Source organism: Phaseolus vulgaris, chromosome 4, assembly GCF_000499845.2.
Source record: "Phaseolus vulgaris cultivar G19833 chromosome 4, P. vulgaris v2.0, whole genome shotgun sequence".
Lineage (NCBI taxonomy): Eukaryota > Viridiplantae > Streptophyta > Magnoliopsida > Fabales > Fabaceae > Phaseolus > Phaseolus vulgaris.
Window position 1 is genome coordinate 46,520,706 of NC_023756.2, and position 21,812 is coordinate 46,542,517.

General features: G+C 29.3%; 2 protein-coding genes across 3 annotated transcripts; both read right to left on the bottom strand.

The window, feature by feature from the left end:
- Positions 1-8,919: 8,919 nt before the first annotated feature.
- On the bottom strand, positions 8,920-16,759 carry LOC137838052 (fe-S cluster assembly factor HCF101, chloroplastic). 2 transcript variants are annotated; one of them, XM_068647267.1, is made up of 15 exons: positions 16,641-16,759; positions 16,408-16,539; positions 14,983-15,125; positions 14,849-14,899; positions 14,489-14,644; positions 13,965-14,108; positions 13,746-13,888; positions 13,395-13,464; positions 12,832-12,927; positions 12,521-12,610; positions 12,339-12,392; positions 11,013-11,136; positions 10,433-10,557; positions 9,714-9,836; positions 8,920-9,283 (listed from the first exon to the last, which is right to left on the bottom strand). In XM_068647267.1, the coding sequence occupies exons 1-15, from the start codon at positions 16,711-16,713 to the stop codon at positions 9,209-9,211; spliced, it is 1,599 nt and encodes a 532-aa protein (XP_068503368.1). In that variant the 5' UTR covers positions 16,714-16,759; the 3' UTR covers positions 8,920-9,208. The 2 variants fall into 2 exon arrangements, with proteins under 2 accessions (XP_068503368.1, XP_068503367.1); XM_068647266.1 differs by having other exon boundaries at positions 14,983-15,131.
- A 2,029-nt stretch (positions 16,760-18,788) lies between these two features.
- On the bottom strand, positions 18,789-21,258 carry LOC137836545 (FT-interacting protein 3-like). The gene has a single exon (XM_068645213.1). It carries the CDS (start codon positions 21,228-21,230, stop codon positions 18,888-18,890), a length of 2,343 nt encoding a protein of 780 aa, XP_068501314.1. The 5' UTR covers positions 21,231-21,258; the 3' UTR covers positions 18,789-18,887.
- Positions 21,259-21,812: the final 554 nt, after the last annotated feature.

Sequence of the window (21,812 nt, forward strand, 5' to 3'; positions counted from 1 at the left end):
CACGATTAATAACATATACATATTATGTCAAGCATATAGAATCCTAAGTTTCACCACCAAACATAATCTATAATCAAGAAAAAAACTTTGTTATTACATTATTATGATATTATAATAATTATTATTATATTAATATTTTTATTATTAATAATAATATTATTATCATTAATATTATTATTAATATTATTTTTATTATTATTATTAACAGTAGTAATATTATTATTAAGAATATTAATAATAATATTAATCATATTAATATTATTAATAATAAAAATAATATTAAAAATTTTGATTTTGAATTTAGAATATAAGGTTTTGTTTGAATTTTAATTTCTAAACTAAAAGTTTGTGATACATATTTGGAAACGTGTTGGATAATGAAAAACAAAATAAAACATATTGTATTTTTATAATTCAAAAGTATAATTTTTATTTTTCTAATTTTATTAATGAATTAATTAAATATGATTTAAAATATTTATAATTTCAAAAATATGGATTAAAGTAACCACGTTTTAATAATTGTTGTCTATATTAAAGACAGATTTAGTTAAATATGATTTAAAATACTCACAATTAAATATTACATTTTTATTAATTTAGGTCACACTTTTTTAATGTGATTTTTTTTAGACCATTGTTACAAAATTGTGACTTAAACATCCATTATCCTAATAAATATTTTATAGTAATTCATAAGCTATACTTATAAAACGTAGCATTTTTTACTTTTAAATCACGGTTTTATTGTTTAGTTCATGCATCAATGATCTTTGGTAGTATTTAAACATTTGTCTTTTCTATATTTAGGCAACGGTTATATACATGTGGTCTAGTTCAAGTAAAAAATGATGTGATGTATACTTTATATTAAAAAATTTAGTTACACACAATTTCAAAGACTTATATATTTAATTCATAAATTTTATAAATCCAAATAATGCATAATACATAATTATATTTATATATGTTTTTAATTATTATTGAGCTATAACATTAATCAAATCTAAATCATCAAATCAAATTTATGATTAAATTGGTTTGAATTAAATCACTTATTTGATATTAAAATAATATAAAATAAAATAAATTATCAAATTAGTAGAAATTATGCATCTAAGTAAAAGACTATGAAACATTAAACTAAACTTACAAAACTTGTAATGAGGCAATTCGGTATAAATTTTTACTATAACTCAAATCAAGGTTTGGATATGGGTTAGTTTTAAATTTTCTAAGACAAATTTCTCATATTCTGATTGTTACATTAATCTGTTTACATGTCTAAATTCAATTCACTAAAAGTTTGTTTTCATTATCTACATATATTTCATGATTGACTTGTGGATGTGAAGATGTACAAAATGATTGACTACAAGCATAAGCTGAAAAACCTTTGTTTTTGATGAAAATGGATTGCCAGAACAATTCTCAGGACTTTTGTGAGTTGCATGTAAATATATAGACTTTAAGAAAAGAAATATTGTAATCGCTATGTATATAATGTATTGTTTTAGCATAAATAGATGCAAGAATAGAAGCATGTCAACATAACTTTTTGATACCAATATCTCATACTTAAATAGAAGCTTTTGTATATGAGTTGGAGTACCCATATAACCCAGTTCTCCCATTTATACTATTTTTTATTGCGGATTAAAAAAACATACAAAACATAAAAATTAAAGTGCATTAAACTCTAAAGTTAATAAAATATCAAATTTAAAAATAAGACATTATACAATATGATAAATTAATCAATATTCGAATTAAATTGACTACATATTTACATATTTTGAAAAGTATTCGAATCAATAATCTTGGTGGAGATCACACATCGATTAGATATGAAAGTATTTTATTATATATAAGTAAGTGCAAACCTCATTTCATAAACTGGTTTTATGGGGTTGAGTTAGACTTAAAGTATCAAAGTCATTTCGAGCATATACTATCCACTTTCTCATAAATCCAAATGAATTATAACTTCTTTGGATTGATAAAAATTGAAGGAAGTGTTGATTAATTGGAATGTGGGCATAGCTTTAAGAAAAAGATGATCTAAGATAATGTATATGTTTATTTAGAAGTTGAGATGATAAAAGTGATTACAGGTGGGAAGCATTTTCTTTTTGGTGAGAATCTGGTTTCATAAAGACACAAAGATCCATTTATAACAATTTGCCGTCACTTTTGTCTTTTCTATCTTCCTCTATTCCAAATTCTGTGGACAGGGCCATAACTCACCATTTTTTTTATTTTTTTTTTCTTTATGAAATATTCATTACCGACACGACAATATGAACATATCCTAGATTATCCTCACTTTTTAGTTCTATGTTTCAACTTTCACTCACTCATCATTTATTCTATTCTTTTAAACCAAACTCTTTCAACACAAACCCTAACACTTTTAACTCAAATGGGAACACTATTATCGCTTCTAAACTTCCTTTTTTATTTTAAATCAATTAATAATAAAATAAATTAAAATAATCTGTTAAATACTTTATAATATATAAATGGGTTTAAACCCCACTTTAGAAATCGATTTTTATATATAAATGAAATATTTTTATTTATAGATCCATACAAGTGAAAAAAAATCTTCTAATTTGGAAAAAGTTTATATTCTCACATTTCAACAGTTCTACTAGAAGCACTGGTAAAACAAATTATGAGAAATAGTGTTTGCTAAGGTTTTTTTTTCTTTTCAAATTGCAGAAGGAGTGATATCCTTAACTTCAAATTTCTGAAAAATTAAAAAAAAATCCATAATACAAACTGATTTACAGCTAAATCAGTTTTTTCATAAGTTATATATAACTAAGTTTAGAAACATACATGTTGGGTGCTTACCGAGTTTCATCCTATGTTACTATGTTAATAGTTTTGTTAAGTCCTTGTTTTGTTTTTTGGATTTGTTATGAAGTTTTTCTTTTTACTATCTTTTGTATATGAGTTTTTTTTATATGAGTTAAGACATCTCTAAAATGACTATATCAAGAAGTAAACTTTAACTATAACTTAATTCTATAAAATCAGTTTATAAACTAAAGTTTGCACTCATTTATGTACTATGAAATGTCTAACATACTCCTTACGTTGAGACTAACAACTCTTGTGTGAGACTATATATTATGGATAATCTGATAACGATATGATAGCAGGTGACCTGATAAGTCTAACAAACATTTGTTAAAACATATTCTAAATAACTCTGATATCATATTAAGAAGTATATTAAAAAATGAATTTTAAGTCTAACTCAATTCTAATATATATATATATATATATATATATATATATATATATATATTAATGAATTATATGAGGATTAATATATATTAGAGATTAATTGACATACTTAATCAGGTTTTATGTATTACTCCTCAATCTGCGGCATGATTCATGTCCACGAACTTTGTGCGTGATAGTTGTGAACTAAGAGTAAATATTTGACCTAAAATTATATAGACAACAAGAACAATCTTGTTGATTATAAATTAAATGTTTTTTTTAACCATTATAGTAAAGTTCTTTAATTGGATCGAGTTCATAAAATTGGACAATGAATTGAATTCGATCGAGAATAATCTAAGTAGGATCACCACAATAAATACAAAATATTTTGTTATTAAACGTGATAAATGGTTAAAATTATTATAATTAAAAAAAGTAAAAATGTTTTATGAATATTAATGGTTTGGCACGAATTAGGAGAATAGTCATGATACGTTCACAATCTAAACAAATTATAATTATTAAAAATGAAAGAATTTTTTTTTAAAATAAATTATTCTAAATTTATATTACTAAAAATGGAAGAAAAAAATGATTTTTTAAAATTCTTAAAATGATGCAAAATCATGCAAGGAATCTACGTGTTTGTTGGATTGAAAGATACCTCGCAACTTATTATGGCATTTGTGGCTGTGTTCAATACAACGTTATTCTTTTCAGAAACGTGGAGCGTCCATGGAGTGACACGTGTACTTTACAATATTACGTCACAACTTGCATGTTTCTTTAGTCATCGTCACCAAAAATCTTATCACAATACTTTAAAATAAATGTTAAAAGTAATAAAAATGTACAACGAACTTTCTCACTCTAGATATAATATTTTCATTAATTTTTTAATAATAAAATATTATATTTTCTTAATAAAAAATAATATAAACAAAAGTTTAAAATAAAATAAGAGTATTGTTAAGCGAACGTTTTATGTAAAGATATAAAATTATCATTGTTTTCTTACAATGTATTAATCTTTCTTTTTAGCTACTATTCTATTCTATGTTTTATAAACGAGTACATAACTTTTTTATTTAATTGAAATTTGTAATAAATAAATATTTTTATGTTAATTATATCGTAATTGAAATTCATAATAAATAAACATATTTAAGCATGTAAGCTTTGTTTCAAATTTTCAGTAAACAAATTAGTATTTGATTTAATTAAGATTATTTAATTATTGCAATTTATTTTGAAAAAACTATTGAAATTTAATTTAAATATTCACATGAAATATGATGTGTTGAATTATGGTAAAAAAATATGAAAATAAAGATAAAAGGAAGACGAGTTAAAATTATTAGAAGTCAAATGTAAAACTCTAAAATATAATAATTAAAATTAAAAAAACTAATAAATGTATAAATATTTTTTTCTTCTTGAGGGTAAACAAAGACATGAATGAGACTTGGACATATTTTATAGTCTATAATAATATAAAAATAATCGTCACTATCTAATGTATTTTGTAATATATATATATATATATATATATATATATATATATATATTGCTAACCTGCAAAGCACTTGACGTTATTTTCACCATTGCAAAATAATTATATTTTTAATTTTTAAGAGAATTCTAAATTAACTTACGTTATTAATTCTAAATAAAAATTAATGAGTTAGATATACTTGTAGTCTCTGTTAATAAACCTGTTTTGATTTTAATTCCTGCAAAATAAATTATCTACTTTTAGTCCCTTCAAAATAGAAAATTTTTATTTTTATTTTTAATGAATATGACATTTGTTTATGCGTTGAATGAAAAATCAAATAAAAATAATACTTATTATTGTTGTCATATTATATAAGTAACACTTTTAATATATATATATATATATATTTATAAGTATATTTATATATATATATATATATTATATATGTTATTTATCAACTTTCAAGTAAGTACTAAAATTAAAATTAGTGAGTTCAAAATTTAAAATAAATATTGAATGGACTTTACAAAATTATATATATATATATATGTAATATTATATTTTATATAAATATGAGTTAATTATCTGAACTTATAGCATAGTCTACTTTGTACTAAATGTGTTTATTATAGTTATAAAAAACCATCAACAAACAGAATAAATAAATTTAATTAAATTAAATCTTATATATCATATTTATTTTTCCATGTGTAAAATTTATCCGTATTTCACATTTAGTAGTTAACGTCTCTATAAACTACTTAATTTAAGTATAGATTTGTAAGTGAATGACTTCTTAAAGACATGTTTTGAATACACTTTCACTAAAGACTAACATGTGATTTTGGTACATGAGACTTCAAGATGAGTTTCTATATTAGTTCAAAGTTATAGTGATATGTTTGGATAATTGATCAGGATTATGTGTTGCATGTTAGGTTATTCTTGTTTTCTTGAGAGTTTGAGCTCTTTGTGAGTATGCATACTTATAATTAAGTAAGGAAAATTAGTTTTACATTTCAATAGAATCCTATGTTAGAGGATTTGAATATAAAGGTGGTGTGATCACAAGTTTCAAATTTTCTTGCAAAGTTTGTTGTTGAGTAAAATAGATGTTGATTGATTTATTTAATTTTGAAAGTATAGAAATAGTAGATTTTGACGATTTGGTAATTTATAAGTTGATTTTGATGTTGGAAAGATTTTTCAATATGATTAAAATATATATATATATATATATGTTGACACGGGAGTTCAATGAGAGTACAAGTCAAATTTTGAGCAATATAATATTATGTTGAATCTTATATATTTTGTAAGAATATAATTTTGAACCGTAAATTTGAGTGAAAATATGAATTTAGTTAAGTCAACGGGAATAAAATTACATTAAACACAGATCCATTTTCGCTTAAACAAGAAAATGAAGTAAAGATTTGACTTGCTTTTGAATTTATTTTTACTTAAACAAAGAGATTTTCAAGTAAAAATAGTGTTGGATTTAATGATGCATTATCAACTAATAAAAAATCATTAATTGTTATTTTTCTAATTTTATTTCATTGTTTAATAATAACATAAATAGTGATATGTTTGATAAGAAAGAGAAAGTTAGATGACAAATTTTAGAAATTTTGTTCAAAGCAAGTAATAAAAATAAAAAACCTACTATTTACAATATTTAACTAAATAACATATTTCTATGTTAAGAATTCAATTTCCGATTAATCGAATTATAATTTCATTCTGATCATAAACGATAAATCTACGTCATTTTAATAAATATTGTGAATAATTAATTTTAATAATATATTTTAGAAAAAGGAGATTTAAAAGTAGAAAAGGGGAAAAAAGCAGCGTTCAGAGTGATGGTGTGAAAATATCTTAAAACGGGTCCTCTTTTCATTAATTGGACGGTTCCTAATACTGCTACTTCAGATGTGACTCAACTCCCAACTTTTAACTCTCTCACTCAAATATAATAATAATAAATTTTAAATAAGATCTCTTAAATAATTTTCCTTTAAAGGATTTAGAATAAAATATTATTAAAATAAATTTTACAAAACTCTTACATTAGAAAATATAATCAATTTTTAAAATAATATGAAAATTTATAAAAAGTAATTAAAAATTATATATATATATATATATATTTTTATATAAAAGTTTTAATGTTAGACATCGTTATGCAATTTGAGATCTTAGTTCGACTGACATCTCAAATAACAACAATCATTTATCATCACATAAAAGAAAGTATTATTAAAAAAAATACAAAAATTGAAAAACTAAACCAAAACTCAAATATTAACAAAAACGATATATAGGTAGACTATATAAATTCATAAAAAATCCTAAGAACAAACTAAACTAATGAAAATATTCTCTATGAATAAATCCTAAATTAACTAACTTATCAGTATTCTCTTTACGAAAAAATAAGATAAACCTAATTATTTAGTAACAGATAATTGTTACTATTTTAAATGTGAGTATATCAAATTTTAGAATAATATTTAATATAAAAGTTTTTATAAAAAAATATTTTAACTGAAAAGATGACCTAATAATTAATATGGAGAACACCATAGCCTTCCTTCAATGAAGGGCATTGAATGAGATTGAGTGTGACCCATAAATGTTCATGGCTGCCCTAAAGCAATGTCTAATTTATGGAAAACAGGACCAAAATGAGAAGAGTAGGGACAGTTAGATATGTTTGCACCAAGTTAATTTAAGACTCATTGAAAAATAAAGAAACAAAAATTGAGTGTTAGGTTATTTGAATTAAGAAAAAAAACGTGGAAAGTAAATAAAAATAAAGAAAAAGTTTGTAGAAAAATTTGGAATGATTTGATTGATATAATATGTTTAAATTTTGTTAAATTAATATATATGTAAAATCATTAAATTACTTTTATTATTAAAAATAATTTTAATTAAATACTAAATTCTAATTTTATTATTAATAATTTTGAAATTTACTACTTTTATTTTTATTATTAATAGTTTTCTTATTTTTATTTTTATTATTTCAAAACTTTATTATTATTAATATTTTATAAATATATTATTATTATATTTATGTTAATTATATTATTTTTATTATCAATAGTTTTATTATTATTTTATATTTTTACTATCATTAATAAGTTTATTATTTTACAAATTTATTATGCTTAACCAGTTAATCAATTATGTGTTCTTCTTAAAATATAATCTATTATCTCATTTTCTCATAATCGATTTTAATGTGATTCTACCTTTTATGAAACTCTTTATCTTCACACCAAGTTCACCAACGACCCTTGGTGATAATTTAGATTTCACAAAATATAAATGTGTTAGTCTAAATTTAAAAAAAATATAAACTATATAACCTTATTTACATATTTTTCAAGAATTTAATTTTGGTTGTAATATGTTAATTTTTAAGTTAAAAAATAATTTGTTTCTTGACAAAGCCTGTGACATGCACACAGATATAAAATTTATTTTGCATCCAAAATATCAAAATTTCCCAAAACAGATATTTTAATTATATTTTAACAAATTATTTTTAATACACATATAAGTTAAAATCATTTTTTATACTATATGAAACATAATAAATAAAAGAAAAATAACAGCTATGGACATAACAAGGACAAATGTTGTAATTCTATAAGAACATGATTGGACATAGTCAACATTGTCTCTTTCCATTTCTCACAAATCACCAAAATTTAAAACACATGACCATTGGAGATGGTGAAACTTAAAAGTTCTTAACACTTTATGCAAAAAGCATATAAATGTTCAATTTTACCAGGTTCATGGCTTTTTACTTTTAGTTTTCAATGGAAAGTGTGTTTCTATAATGCTATATGTCTCTCTTAAATTATAATTTTTATTGTTCTGTATTTTTTTTCAATGCATGGGGCAAAATGAAAACAATTTTCTTATAAGAAAAGAAAAACAATAAATACAAACTATTAGATATTGATTAAAAAAATAATTAATGTATATGACTTTTTGGGTGGCCATTGAATAACTTAATATTTTGACTATCTATATATAATTCTAGTTACTTGATAGTATAAAAATCTTTATCAGAATACATGAAATTAAAAATATTTTTAGTTTTAACTAAAGTTTTTGTTTATGCTCTTTTATCTCTGTAAAGAAAAGTGGAATTTCAGCAAAATATATCTTGATATCTGCAAAATGATACATCCTTAGAAGGTTTATGGTACAAGGCTAGCAGATGAAAATGGCATACACCTCTGTTCACAGTTCACAAAAATTGCTTTATACTTGAGAAGTGCAGTGAATCTCAAGGCCAAAATACATCTCACAGAATGCTCTATCAAACTCTTATCCCTATTTGTTGAAGGATTATTGAATTGAGGCTATGATACATGTATAATGATTTTTGCCATTCCCAACACCTATATCAATGCAACCCATATGATGTTTTCTTCATCATGCTTGTACACTTGGTTCAAGAACATCATCAACCAACCGCTCCATCGTCTGTAATTGATCATAAGGAGCAATCTGCAGCATGTGCCAGAAATAAAAATTAACCATAGATTAAAAGTTGTCAGTATTTTTATTTTTAGTCGAAGTGAAATCTCTAACACCCCTCGTGTCGAGACCTGTCAACTCGTATGTGGAATTATATATTTATTGGTAGTCCGACAGCGGGTAACCTGATAAGGTCAACAAACTCTCGCTAGAATAGACTCTACATGATTTTGATACCATATTAAGAACAGAACTTTAAGCTTAACTTAACCTTATAAAACCGGTTTATAACATGAGGTTTGTACCTAGTTATATAGTATAAAATGTCTATATTTCTAGTCAACGTGGAATCTCCAACAGTTTGGTTGATACTGTAAAAATTCTTTATACTGTCAATACTTATACTATTTACTCAATTCTTCCTTTTTCCAGGGATTATCATAACAGATGTAAATATTACCTGACTAAACCCGTCAGGCCAAGTTATTGAAACTGCATAATTTCCCATTGGCCGAATTTCTTCAGGTTCAATATCTTCAGGAACATCATTGTACTGCAATTTCTGGTCCCCCGTCCATTCATCCTGTTTTTAAATAAAATTAGCTCCTGATGAGATAGATACCTAAATTGAATATGACAGTGAAAGATCCATGCAGCTATTGATTCAAGTTATTTATTAATAAAATCAAACAAGGATTACTAGTCAATGTACAATTTTTCTTCTTAGAAAGCAACAACTTTTTAAAAGTATTTGGTATGGACTTTCTTTCACAACTAAACACTTTGAATTCCTGGTTAACATGAATTTCAACTTAAATCCAATGTTTCCCTTTACTTTTCAATTCAAAACAAAAATAGACTAGAATTTAGGAATTCCAGTTTTCTGTGCCAAATAGATTTTGGCTTCAGGTTTATTGAGATTGCATGTTGACTATAGATATGATCTGAATAGAGCATATAAAGACTTGGACAGTTCCTGCTTCAGTCCATTTGAGGTTGAATTACACTCAGACCAAAATCTGAAAACCTTACTGAGTTTTGCTAACAAATGCATCACATTGAAGTGTCAGAATAGCATGATAACTTGAAACAGTATAACTTCAGAAATTTTAATTTTAAACTAGAATTTCACTTCAAAATATTATGAAAATAAAATTTATCAGTTAATTTTTCACATACCACACTTTGAGCAGAGCGATCATTCCGTCTCACTGTTGCAGGATGCAGAAAAAATTCTTCCTTTGAATCTGGTACCTTCACTTTGATTGCCTTGATTGTTTTATCATAGGTGACAGCAGTGGAAACTGAATTGAAGTAAAGTATTTTTAAATCAAATATAAAACATGGATGCTTAAAAAAAACTGAATTTCAGTTTTTCAAATATATTGAAATAACAATTTTAGATTTGAACATTATTTCCTTGTTACACTTTTACAGAGGTTATTTACATTACATAGACATATGCTAATAACTAATGTGTACTCCAAAACATATAGAACATAAGTAAAGGAAAAACTGCATTCTGTTTCCCTATGTAGCATCAAATACAATAGTGGGACAAAACATTAATAAATAGCATTGTTTCACATGCCAAAAGGGACTAAAGATCTCAATTACTTCAAATTCATCTGTGATTAACTACTTAAAATTTAACTCCAGTTACATGCAATTAATTGAACATTAGCTTCAGTGTTTTGTTATTAAGAGATTTGGTATAAGGCATTTCATTCTCAAGCATCACCAAGAAGGAATAGAATACCTTGTTGGCGTATTTTGGCACACTGCTGAACAACACATACTCCTAGATTTTGGAATATCTTGGAAACTTCACCTTGAGGATCCGCCACCACTTCTGGCATTCCACTATCTCCAGAGGCTGAGAGCTGTGACACTTATTCAAATAAACTTCATTCGTTCTCAAATCATACTTTGCATTTAGTGATGCAGCAAGAACATTGAGGTTTTGAGACTGGTATAAACATAATATCTTTAGAGAACTAAGCAAACTCATTGCGTACTGTATAGATAGCCAACAATGCTCCTATCAAATTTGAATAAAAGAGGTGCACCTATTTTTGGAAATATGCTGTGGTTAAAACATATCAAACACAAATTTCATTGAACCATGGATGAAAAGATGTTTCAAGACTGATCCAATAAAAAGGTGGCCTTATAGGTTATACCTTAAGGCGTAAGATAAGACAACAAGAGTTTAATAATGATTAGGGGGGGGGAATATAAGTGGAGAGGAAACGGTAGTTATAGAGGGATAGTATAGATGAGAGAGAATATAGAAATGGTACACTTTCTATAGTTAGAGGAATATTGGAAATAAATGGCCAGCATCACACTACATCCATGCAAGGAATGGCAGGGACCTTCTTGTGGACACTCTCCAAATGGTTAGAGCAGTTGATTGTGTAACACTCACCAAGAGTATCTTAGGAACCAGTACATGGCAGAATTGAAACCGATTCTGTGGTAGAACCAGCAAGTTATTCAATAAGCATGAGCACTCTTGTCCAATGGAGTCATGAGCACAAGATAATGCTGAAGGCAGAATATTGTCCAATAAGCATGAGTTTGCTAACAAGGATCACAAATTGTTGAATCTGTTAGAAGGAATACTTATTTTAAAACTCCCTTTACTCTGCAACATTTTGCATCCTTATTCCTACTCACATGTTGACATATTCTTCTTTGGCATGCTTACCAAAACAGAGGTGTCATACATTGCAAATATTAAAGACAGAAGTTTGGAATGTTTCTGAAACATAAGAGTGCTCTTCTTGTAAAATAGCTGGGTTCAGTAGGAGATAAAAAAAAAAACTTTATGAAGGAAGATCATCTGAAAGTATTAGCATTCTCTTTCAAGTTTCCTGTAATTTAAGGAGGGCAAATGAGAACCAAGCTTGGTGCAGGTGGCAGATTTTATTCAAGATTGTAGTGAAGTGTTTTTAACTTTTGAAAGGTGGAGTATTGTCTTTAACTCGTCTAAGCCATTAAAATGTGGAAGGTTAAGGATAACTTTTTCTGGTGGTACAAAAGATTTGAAGAATAAAAGATAAAGTGAAATGAAACATACATTTGGTCTAATAGGGAGATCAAATAGATGAGGTATTCCAAACTGCTGAACAACCTGCAAACATAATCAAACATGAGCCACAGACAGTACAGAATTGTTTTATATTAGGTATCATGAGCTTGTCCACATTTTTTCCTTGATGAAGCAGACAAAAAGCTAACAATCAAAGACAATATTCATGCCTGAGAGCCTGAACCTCTGCCAAATGGGTAATATCGTTTTCCATCAGCATCAAAATGACACATGTTCTCCACAACAGCAACACAAGGCACCTTACGCATTGACAGACAAAAATACACATAAGTATCAAACATAAATAACATCAAAGTAAGTAAGACTCAAATTATGAGGGCAAGTACTTTCACAAACTTGTTTTTAAGAAAAAAAAAATATCAAACAGAGGAAGGATAAAAAAAAATGCCCAACAGTTAGAAGCAGGGAATTAAAAACAATAAAATGGAATAGTTATTCCTTCATATTGTAGAAGAACCACCTTAAGCTTTGAAAACATCCGAACTCCTTTTGCAACGTCAATGAACGACAGCTTTTGAGGAGTGGTAACAATTACAGCGGCAGTTAATGGAACTATCTAATGAAATATGAAACCAAAATCAAATCAAATGAGACTAGGCAACTAAAAAGATATAGGCAAATTAATTAAAGGATATATACACTATATAAGCTTCCTAAGCCCAATGTGATTGATATTAGCCAGATTTCAGCACTAAGAAAGGAGATCAAGTAGCCAAAACTTCAGCCAATATTAGTGCAAAACTACAAAAATAACTGGAAATGGCAAATTTTAGGTCAAAACCATGACTGAGCTGAAGACATGCCCATCCAATTATTTTTGCACTATGTTGAGCTGAATTTGGGCCAGCTTGAACTTTTCTAGGCTGAAATCTGACCCAGCTTAATAACATTTGGCTGTTCTGATTTCGGACAAAAGACAATTAAGCAGGGCCAGTTCCAGCATATGACGGAAGTCAAAGTGTGATTTCAAACGAACCATAAAAAATTATGAAATAGAACAATACTAGTCCACCATTTTAGAACCTGGCATAATGTGAGTTGAATATCTCCAGTTCCAGGAGGCATGTCTATAATAAGGTAATCCAGCTCACCCCTACATTGTATATGGAATCAGGATTATACAATTTTTGGACAGGATTAGAGATTAGATTACTATATGAATGTAATTTTTTTTAACTCCAATGCATGCTCTAGGGGAGATCAATAAGCTTGAATAACATAATAAATTGGAAAAAACAACAGAAACCTTGCCCCAATAGGTGACTAGTACAATAAATACAATGCAAAATACTAAAAGACATGGTTTTATAATCCAATATAGCATGTAATGTTTTCCCTTTTCCCTCTTTAGTATTTTTTTCTCTAAATGCTTACCACTCTGTAGTAGTAAGAAGTTGATTAATGACTCCAGAAACCATGGGGCCACGCATTATTGCTCGTCCTTGTCCAGCAAATCCAAAAGAGACCAACTTCACTCCCGAGTATTCAGTTGGAATTATGGTCTTCTTCACTGGATCCTGCAGCAAGACTCCGAAGAATTATGTTTGCAGAACTCAATAGTTATTTAAAATCAATTGGTTTATCAAATCTTACCATTAGTAACACTCGGTTTTCAGGAGAGACCATGGTTGGCAAGCTTGGACCATAAACATCAGCATCAAATATACCAACTCTAGCACCCATATCGGCCAATGTGTAAGCAAGGTTTACAGCTACAGTTGATTTTCCCACGCCCCCCTGCAAAGTTTGACATAAAAGGCTTTCATAAATGCAAATTATGGTAAATGAATTGGCTCATAATTCCATCTAGAAAATTTTTTGCTTCAAGCAATCGTTGATTATAATGCAACCTTTCAGTGTGGAAGAGCTGCATTCAGTTTTTGTTCCAATTAAAAAATCAAGATATTTTTCAGGTGCTATATGTGAAAAACTATCATTCATAATTAGAATAAAACTTCTATTTAACTCATTTAGATACTGCAAAGTCTTTTATCAGCAGGAATAAGGGGCAAAGTGAACGAAAAAAATATGGCAAGAAAGTAGTCCCAAATTATGGCAAATAATTTGATATAACAGGACCAATATAAGATGAAGGAAAACCTCCCACAAAGATCAACCTTGCAACTGGACACAGCCACAATATTTGAAATTGTCTGTAGACCTGCTGGAAGTTGCTCAGCGTATATAGGTCTTGCTGGTTGTGCAGACATTGTAACTTTAACATTCTTGACCCAAGGGAGCATTGCCACCACTTCATTTGCCTGCTGCTCAAACTTTGACATTCATATAGTTTCATTAGTCTCAATGACAGAGTTAGGGATGAGGAAAATCAAGTAAGAAACATTTCTTTCTCTAATGGAAGATGGATGAAATATTTCAGTTTTTATCCCTGCTACGTACTGAGTTTACAAAAAGAAAGGTCCACCACTCTAACCTACATCAGATATAGCTCAAACAATGGCAATTGAGTCATTTACCATGTCCTTGACTGGACATGCTGGCGTGGTGAGCTCCAACCGAAAAGATACCTGAGATTCAAAGGAAAAACTTTTAGTGAGAAAATTATCATTTACATGTATTGCAGAAAGTTTCAGGCCAGTGCTTTTAAGACCTCTCCTAATGCTTTATCAATCTGCAGATCTTTCACAAATCCACATGTAACAATATCTGTTCCAAAGTCTGGATCAATGATCTGAGACAAGGCTTTCAACACATCACCCTCAGCCGTTCCAGTTGACACTGAAGAATCACCAACTGCATCTATGAAAATCCACAATATTAAGGCAAGAAGCAACAAGTATTCCATTAATAGACCATTTCCTTATTATCTGGTTACTGAACAACTTAAGGCGTGTTATGTTTTATGCATGGAAATCTTCAAACTTTTTCAATATAAATTTGCCATCATCTTTAACCATTTACATGTATTGCTTGTCAATTCTTTATAATCCTTCCACTGATTGACATGATCTCCATGTAACGTCTTTTTATCATTTGATATACAACCCCACTGGTCTTAATCATCTTAGCATTCAAAAGTCTAAAGCTACTGCTGAATGTGAAAATAATCTGATTAAGTGCTACACAAAAAATAATGTTTTGAAATTCAATCTAAAACATTTGATTCATATCCTGGATTAGAGCCATGAGCTTTTTTAATTTATCCAAATTAAAGATATAAATATTGAAAAGATTATTTACACGCACATAAGAAAAAGTCTTATCAAACGTCAACCAAGAAATCATGTGTTCCTGGAAAGACAATTGGGATGGTTTTCATAAAAAATTGACTTTTATATTATTATTCATTCTTTTTTTTTAGTGTATAAATTGTCTAACCAGCCAAATCTGCCATTGGAATGGGCATGTACATTGAACTTCCAACCTGATCCCCAACTTTTAAGATTATCTGGTTGTAAATTACCATTCAGAAACAAAATTATAATTCACAACATGAGATACTAACATTGACATACTTTAAGTATTTTGCCTAAAAATACCACTAGGGAGCAAAAAAATATGAACAGATTCAGTACCCACCTGTACAAGTATGTCTAACTCCCAAATCCTTTGAGAAATATCCTATTTTAGTTCTCCACTATGTCAGAAAATTAGTTCTTTTATCTTGTTCTGTCAGCTTTCTCCAACCACTAATTTGTACAGGAACCAGCAGATTAAAAAAAACAGAACAAATATAATTATGTGAATCTATAGCCATTTCACCCCTATATAGAAGTGTCAAATTCTGCTCTTTAACTTATCATATCAATCCTGATAAGATTATACAACAGGTCAACCAACCTCTGGTGAGCTTAAGATTGATCAAGCATTGGATTTACACTCCCACCAAAACCCAGAAACAGGGAAAATGAATTTTTCATTATAAAACAGTTCCAACCCACACTGATACTCACAATGCCCACATCCCAGTTCACAAAACTTTAACTAAATTCCAAAACTTTAGCACACATAGAGGCCAATGAGTAGAATTAAGCATCTTCCATGCACAGAAAAGAAACCAAATTTAGTAATTTACCTTCAACAGAAGCAGCTCTGGAGGTGACCCTTTTATGGGGGGTCCACAAAAGCCGCTGGTCCTTTTGGGAGTGAAGAGAAAAATGAAGGGTGGAAAAAGGTGAAGAATTTACAGTCACAGAAGGAAGGAAACCTGCAAGAAGAAAGAGAGAGGGAGAAGTGTGATGAGCATAACATGGTGTGAAAAAGGGTCTGAGAGAAGTGGTGTGTGTGAAGAAGGAATGAGTAAGAGACCCCATGTTAGGTGTTGAGGTTTAGAGGTTTGGATAGAAAGGTGAGGAGAAGATGGAGCATGAAGAAGTTGCATTGTGTGTATGTGGGTGAGGTCAGTGACAGTTTCTTTCCCAACCTCATGTTTCAGTTACCAGTTTCCACTACTATATATATTTTTAATTATTATTTTGCAAATTACAACTTCAATATTTCCTTGTAAAATTTGGGTGTTTCGTCCTGCACCCCTACATTTTTCCTTCCTGCACCCTATATATTCTTCAAAATATTCAAATTAAACTTAATAGTTTTGGATAATTCTGAAATAAGATGTGTTTTATAAACAAAAGTATCTTTAGAATAGAAAATCTGAAATAAAAAACATCATTATAAAATATCTTTTCAAGAATATAATTTTTTTACTTTGAGAATGGTATATCTAAAATTCATAAAATGTGTTGTATGTTTCAAAAACATTTTGAAAAGAATAATTTTAAAAGAATGGTATATCTAAAAGTCATTTTAAAAGTAAAAAAGTCTTTTACGAAACTGATGAATTGTCGGCTATGTAGCACAGACAAGGATACGAACACTAAACACAGACACAAAGATACGTATAATTTCTAAAATATACAACACGAGGATACAGATCTATATATTATATAATTATGAATTATATAAGTTGACAATAAATATTTATGTGCATAAGAATGTTTCAGATTTTTTTGGGAGTATGAAGATGTTTTCCATGACTAGTTCAAAAAAATTTGTTCCCTATTTTCATGATCATAATACAAATTTATACAATAAATTTGAGTTTTTAGAAAATTATTCTATTTATTCTTTTTAAAATTGTGTTAGAATCGTGTTAGAATAAATATTTTTTGAATTGAACACTTCATCAATAAGTGTTCTACGAGTGTCGATGTGTTCGACACGGACACGTCATTTAAAAGAAGTGTCCGAGTCTCATAGGCTGCCGGTGAAATTTGTTGGAGGTGCAAGAAGAAACACCCTAAAATTTGTTAGGCCTTTGCTGTATAGGATATGTGGGCTAAACCCATGGCTGCTCCATACAATTTAAGATAAATAATAGGATTTAATTTTAATGCACTTGTTCTAATCTAATTCTCATGTATGATAAAAAAATTATTCTATAAGAATTATTTTAAAACTCACTACCATTTTTAATCCAATGAGTGTAAACAAAGTATAAAAAAATAGTTTTCCAGTAAAAACATAGATTTTGGACTTTTTTAGTTCATCTTCTAAAAGAATTTGACTGAAATACATTCAAAAAATTTGTAATATTATCATATAACCATGTATTATATCTACAAGTCTATAAGATTTCAGATTAGTTATTAATATAAAGATATGCATACTAACAATACATAAATGTTATAAATTGTAGGTTAAAAGAGTTGTGCTGTGTTACAAGGTGAATCCAAGTACTAGTAATATATGCTTGTCTACAAAGATTTAGGAAAGTTAATATTTTAACATTCTCTTTGATTTTAGATGATATAAGGAAAGTTTTTTTTTTTTCCTTAAAAGATGAAGTAGTTTATATATTTTATTATTTGATTAATCAATACTATATTTTTAGTTTATTCATTTTTCTCATAATTTTTTTTAATAGTCTTTTATGCTTTTTATGCTATTTTAGATGTATTCAGGAATAAGCTTTATAGAGAAGAAAAAACAATTTATATAAAATATTAAAAAGTTGACTATATATTATGGGTGATCCGATGGTTCGATGGCGGATAGTCGGATGAAGTCAACAAACACTCGTTAAGATAAATTCTGAATGACTCTGATATTATATTAAAAGTGGATTTTAAGTCTAACACAATCTTATAAAACCGGCTTATAAGAAAGATTGCACCCAGTTATATATTATGAAATATCCTAATCTGGTCGATATGAGATATTTAACGCAAAATATATATCTAAATTGTGAAAGAAACTCAATAGAGAGGTGAATAAAAAAATGACATTATTGGTCAATTTCTAAGAGTTAAAGTGAATTTCAAATCTTAAATCATATGAAATATAAGCACAGTATACACAAAGAGGACAGTGATCATGATTTATTTCAGGTTTCCATAAAAAAAAAGGAAACAAATCATTTCAATTGCTTGTAATAGAATTTATGCCATAGAAACAAATCATATACTTGTGTTTCTGAAAGAAAGAAGTGAAAGAATCAAATTGTACATCTCTAATGGAAAAAGTAAAAGTTTATCTTCCATGTTGATCTCCAACTCAAAGCATGCCATCTGATCTTGAAGGCATTCTTCTGAGGAAGTTTTGTGGAACTGCAGGAATATCAAAGCTGCGAAGCCTTGGAGGTCTCAACAGATAAGTGAGCCAAAAGAACATCAAAAGGCGAAAAGGAACAAAAAAAGTGACAATGACAGCCACAAAACAGAACATAACAAACAAAACAGTTGCTCTTGGATCCCTCCAGCTCAGTAGAGACTCAACCCTTTCTCCTTGAGTTGCCAAATCAGCCATCACTTCCACCACCCTCCCTGCAACTGCCCTTAATCGATCATACCTTCTTTTCAAGTTATCACCACTGAATTTAGATGGAAAGGGATCAAATTCTTCTTCTAGTTCTTCAACAGTGGCTGTGTCAGCCTGAGACAAACTCATGTCCATGTGGGAAGGATATCTTGGCCTTTTTCTATACCGCCAAATTCCAACCAAGAGGAGGAAGGAAAATGCTGATGGCAACACTATTTTAGGAAGGAAAATGATGAAGAGAAACATGAAGTAACTAACCACTGTGGTTACTGAACTCTTCCAAGAATGTATCTCATGAAACTGTTTGGCAGCAGAAACCAAAACACTCAGAAGACCAGCAATCCTGTAAAATTGAGCTTTTCCTCTCCTCATGCTCCACACATTTGCCCCCATGTCTAGCATGTACTCCACAACCTCTTTACTCAGTGGTGGCTCGGCCCTTCTGAACCTCAATGTGGTGATCACAGCAGCTTGGTTCCTCAAACTATCCAACTGAAATCTAGACAAAGGACTTGTATAGTGCATTCTTGGGAGCAAAGGCTGTGCATAAGTTTGCAAAACATTCAATATAGATGCACAAGAAAACCTCACAACCAATTGAATTTCTCCCATCTTTCTGGCTCCTTGAGTTTGCAAGTTTATAAGTGGATAGGAGTGAGTGTAAATCTTATCACTTTCAAGTGTGGACAGACGAATCCTCACCTTGCCAATTCTCTTATCAGCTGCTTCTTCAGTTTTTTTTCCTCCAGCATTTTTCACTACATTCAAGTTTCCATTATCAAACACAACAATGGTGATCACAGTGCAAGGATCATAAACTTCCCATGTGTATTGTTCATTCCACTTTGGAGAAAGACTATCCACAATAGTTCTTGTCCTCACCCACTTGGGACCATACTTAGCTACACAAAAGGCATCAGTGCGGTTATCCTTCTTCATTGGAGAGAGCCCCACAGCATTCAGGATTCCCAATTCAAGAACACCAATACTTGGTTTGCACAAGCTCTTAGATGATGGCCTCACATCACTGGTGTAGTGAGTGGCCTCATCAAGAACATGGTACCCTCCATCCAAAGAGATCCTCATGTTAAGTTTACTTGAAAACTTGACCTTCTCATCACACTTGTTTTCCTTTGGCTTCTGAAGGTTGTACCACACACTAGCTGGTGGAGTGGCATCAGTTCTCTGCTGCACATTCTTCAGAGGAACCACACAACTTCCCACCCTTTCATGCTTGTTGTAATTCCCTTGTTCAATTGTGACTAACAAACAATCATCAAAGGGTTCTTCCACAACAAAGATCAAGTCCTCATTCCACATGGGGTTTGTACTACTACTCCTAAAACGGCTCCTCAAAGCCAAGTTCCCCACAACACCTTGGATGAAAATATCCGAGTTATTACCAGTCTTAAGTTTGAGCAACAAATCCTGAGCTTGAATCACATTAACTCTAAGATACCAAAGCCTAGGAGAAATATATACCTTGGAACGAGTGTGAGCAATGTTTTCACCACAAGTCTCTGCTGCATCTGAATGCCAAGCCTCAGGAAAAGCTTCATCTGCCTGAGTTCCCATCCAAACAGACAACATCAACTCTGCTTCAAGCTTCACCCCTTTTTGATTCTCAAGCTGGTACCACTGTGGTGCCAAGGGGCTATCAGGAGGAACCCTCATGGGAACATCACAAACTGTGAATGCAACACGACCCAATAACTCATCAGGGTCATCACATTTCTTCTTCCAAACCACAAATTCCAAAACTGGTACTTGAATCCTATCCTTGGAAAAAGCAAAGACATGGTTCCATTCTGGGGTAGTGCTTTTCTCCAAGCATCTGGTTGTTCCTGTAAAGCTTCCAAGGTTCACTTTCACATAAGGATTGCAAGGTTGAGATGCACATAAACGTTTGGCCTTCACCACCCTAGCAAACAGAAACTGCATTTTCTCAACCAAGTCAAATGAAGCGGGGAGCCTATCACCACCGATCACTCTTCCAGCATTGATGTTTGGAGTTGTCACCTTCAGAGAGAAATCCTCTTTGTGCTTTTTCTGTTGTTGATTTTGGTTTTGGTTTGCCATTGTTTACTCTGCAAAAGTGAACACATAATACAGTTAAATCAATCACAAACACATACATAACATGAACAAATATCACATACAACCAAAGATGAAACATGCACTCACAAAACTGTTGAATAATGAAGAACTCAAATAATATGTTTCTCTCAATATTTCAAAAGAGAAAAGGATTTGAGAACATATAAAGGAAAGTGAAGGTTTGGTGAAGAAGGCCAACAAAAAAAAAAGCAGTTGTCAGTTATGAAATATGATACATAATTGTATGGTGATTACAGTTTGCAACAGCTATATGAAATTGATTGAAATTTAAATTCAAAATTGAAAATATGTAACAGAGAAAATTTTGTCTTGCATTTTTTACTGTGTGCTTGTTTTACTTATGATATATATATATATATATATATATATATATATATATATATATAAACTTTATCAGATTTAATTTACTATCACTCACTGTTAAATCAAATAATAAAAAGTTCACACACAGGAATGTGAAAAATTGTGAGACAAAGAAGAAAGAATAACCACCTTTAACTTCCTTCCTGTCTTATTCCTTGTAATAATATAATTTAATTAAAA

Coding starts and splice junctions, on each gene's coding strand:
- LOC137838052 (XM_068647266.1), bottom strand. CDS start 16,713: ATGCAACTTCTTCATGCTCCATCTTCTCCTCACCTTTCTATCCAAACC. Junction 15,132..16,407: donor CAGAGCTGCTTCTGTTGAAG/GTAAATTACTAA, acceptor GGATTTTCATAG/ATGCAGTTGGTGATTCTTCA. Junction 12,611..12,831: donor GGATGTTTTCAAAGCTTAAG/GTGGTTCTTCTA, acceptor TCAATGCGTAAG/GTGCCTTGTGTTGCTGTTGT.
- LOC137836545 (XM_068645213.1), bottom strand. CDS start 21,230: ATGGCAAACCAAAACCAAAATCAACAACAGAAAAAGCACAAAGAGGAT.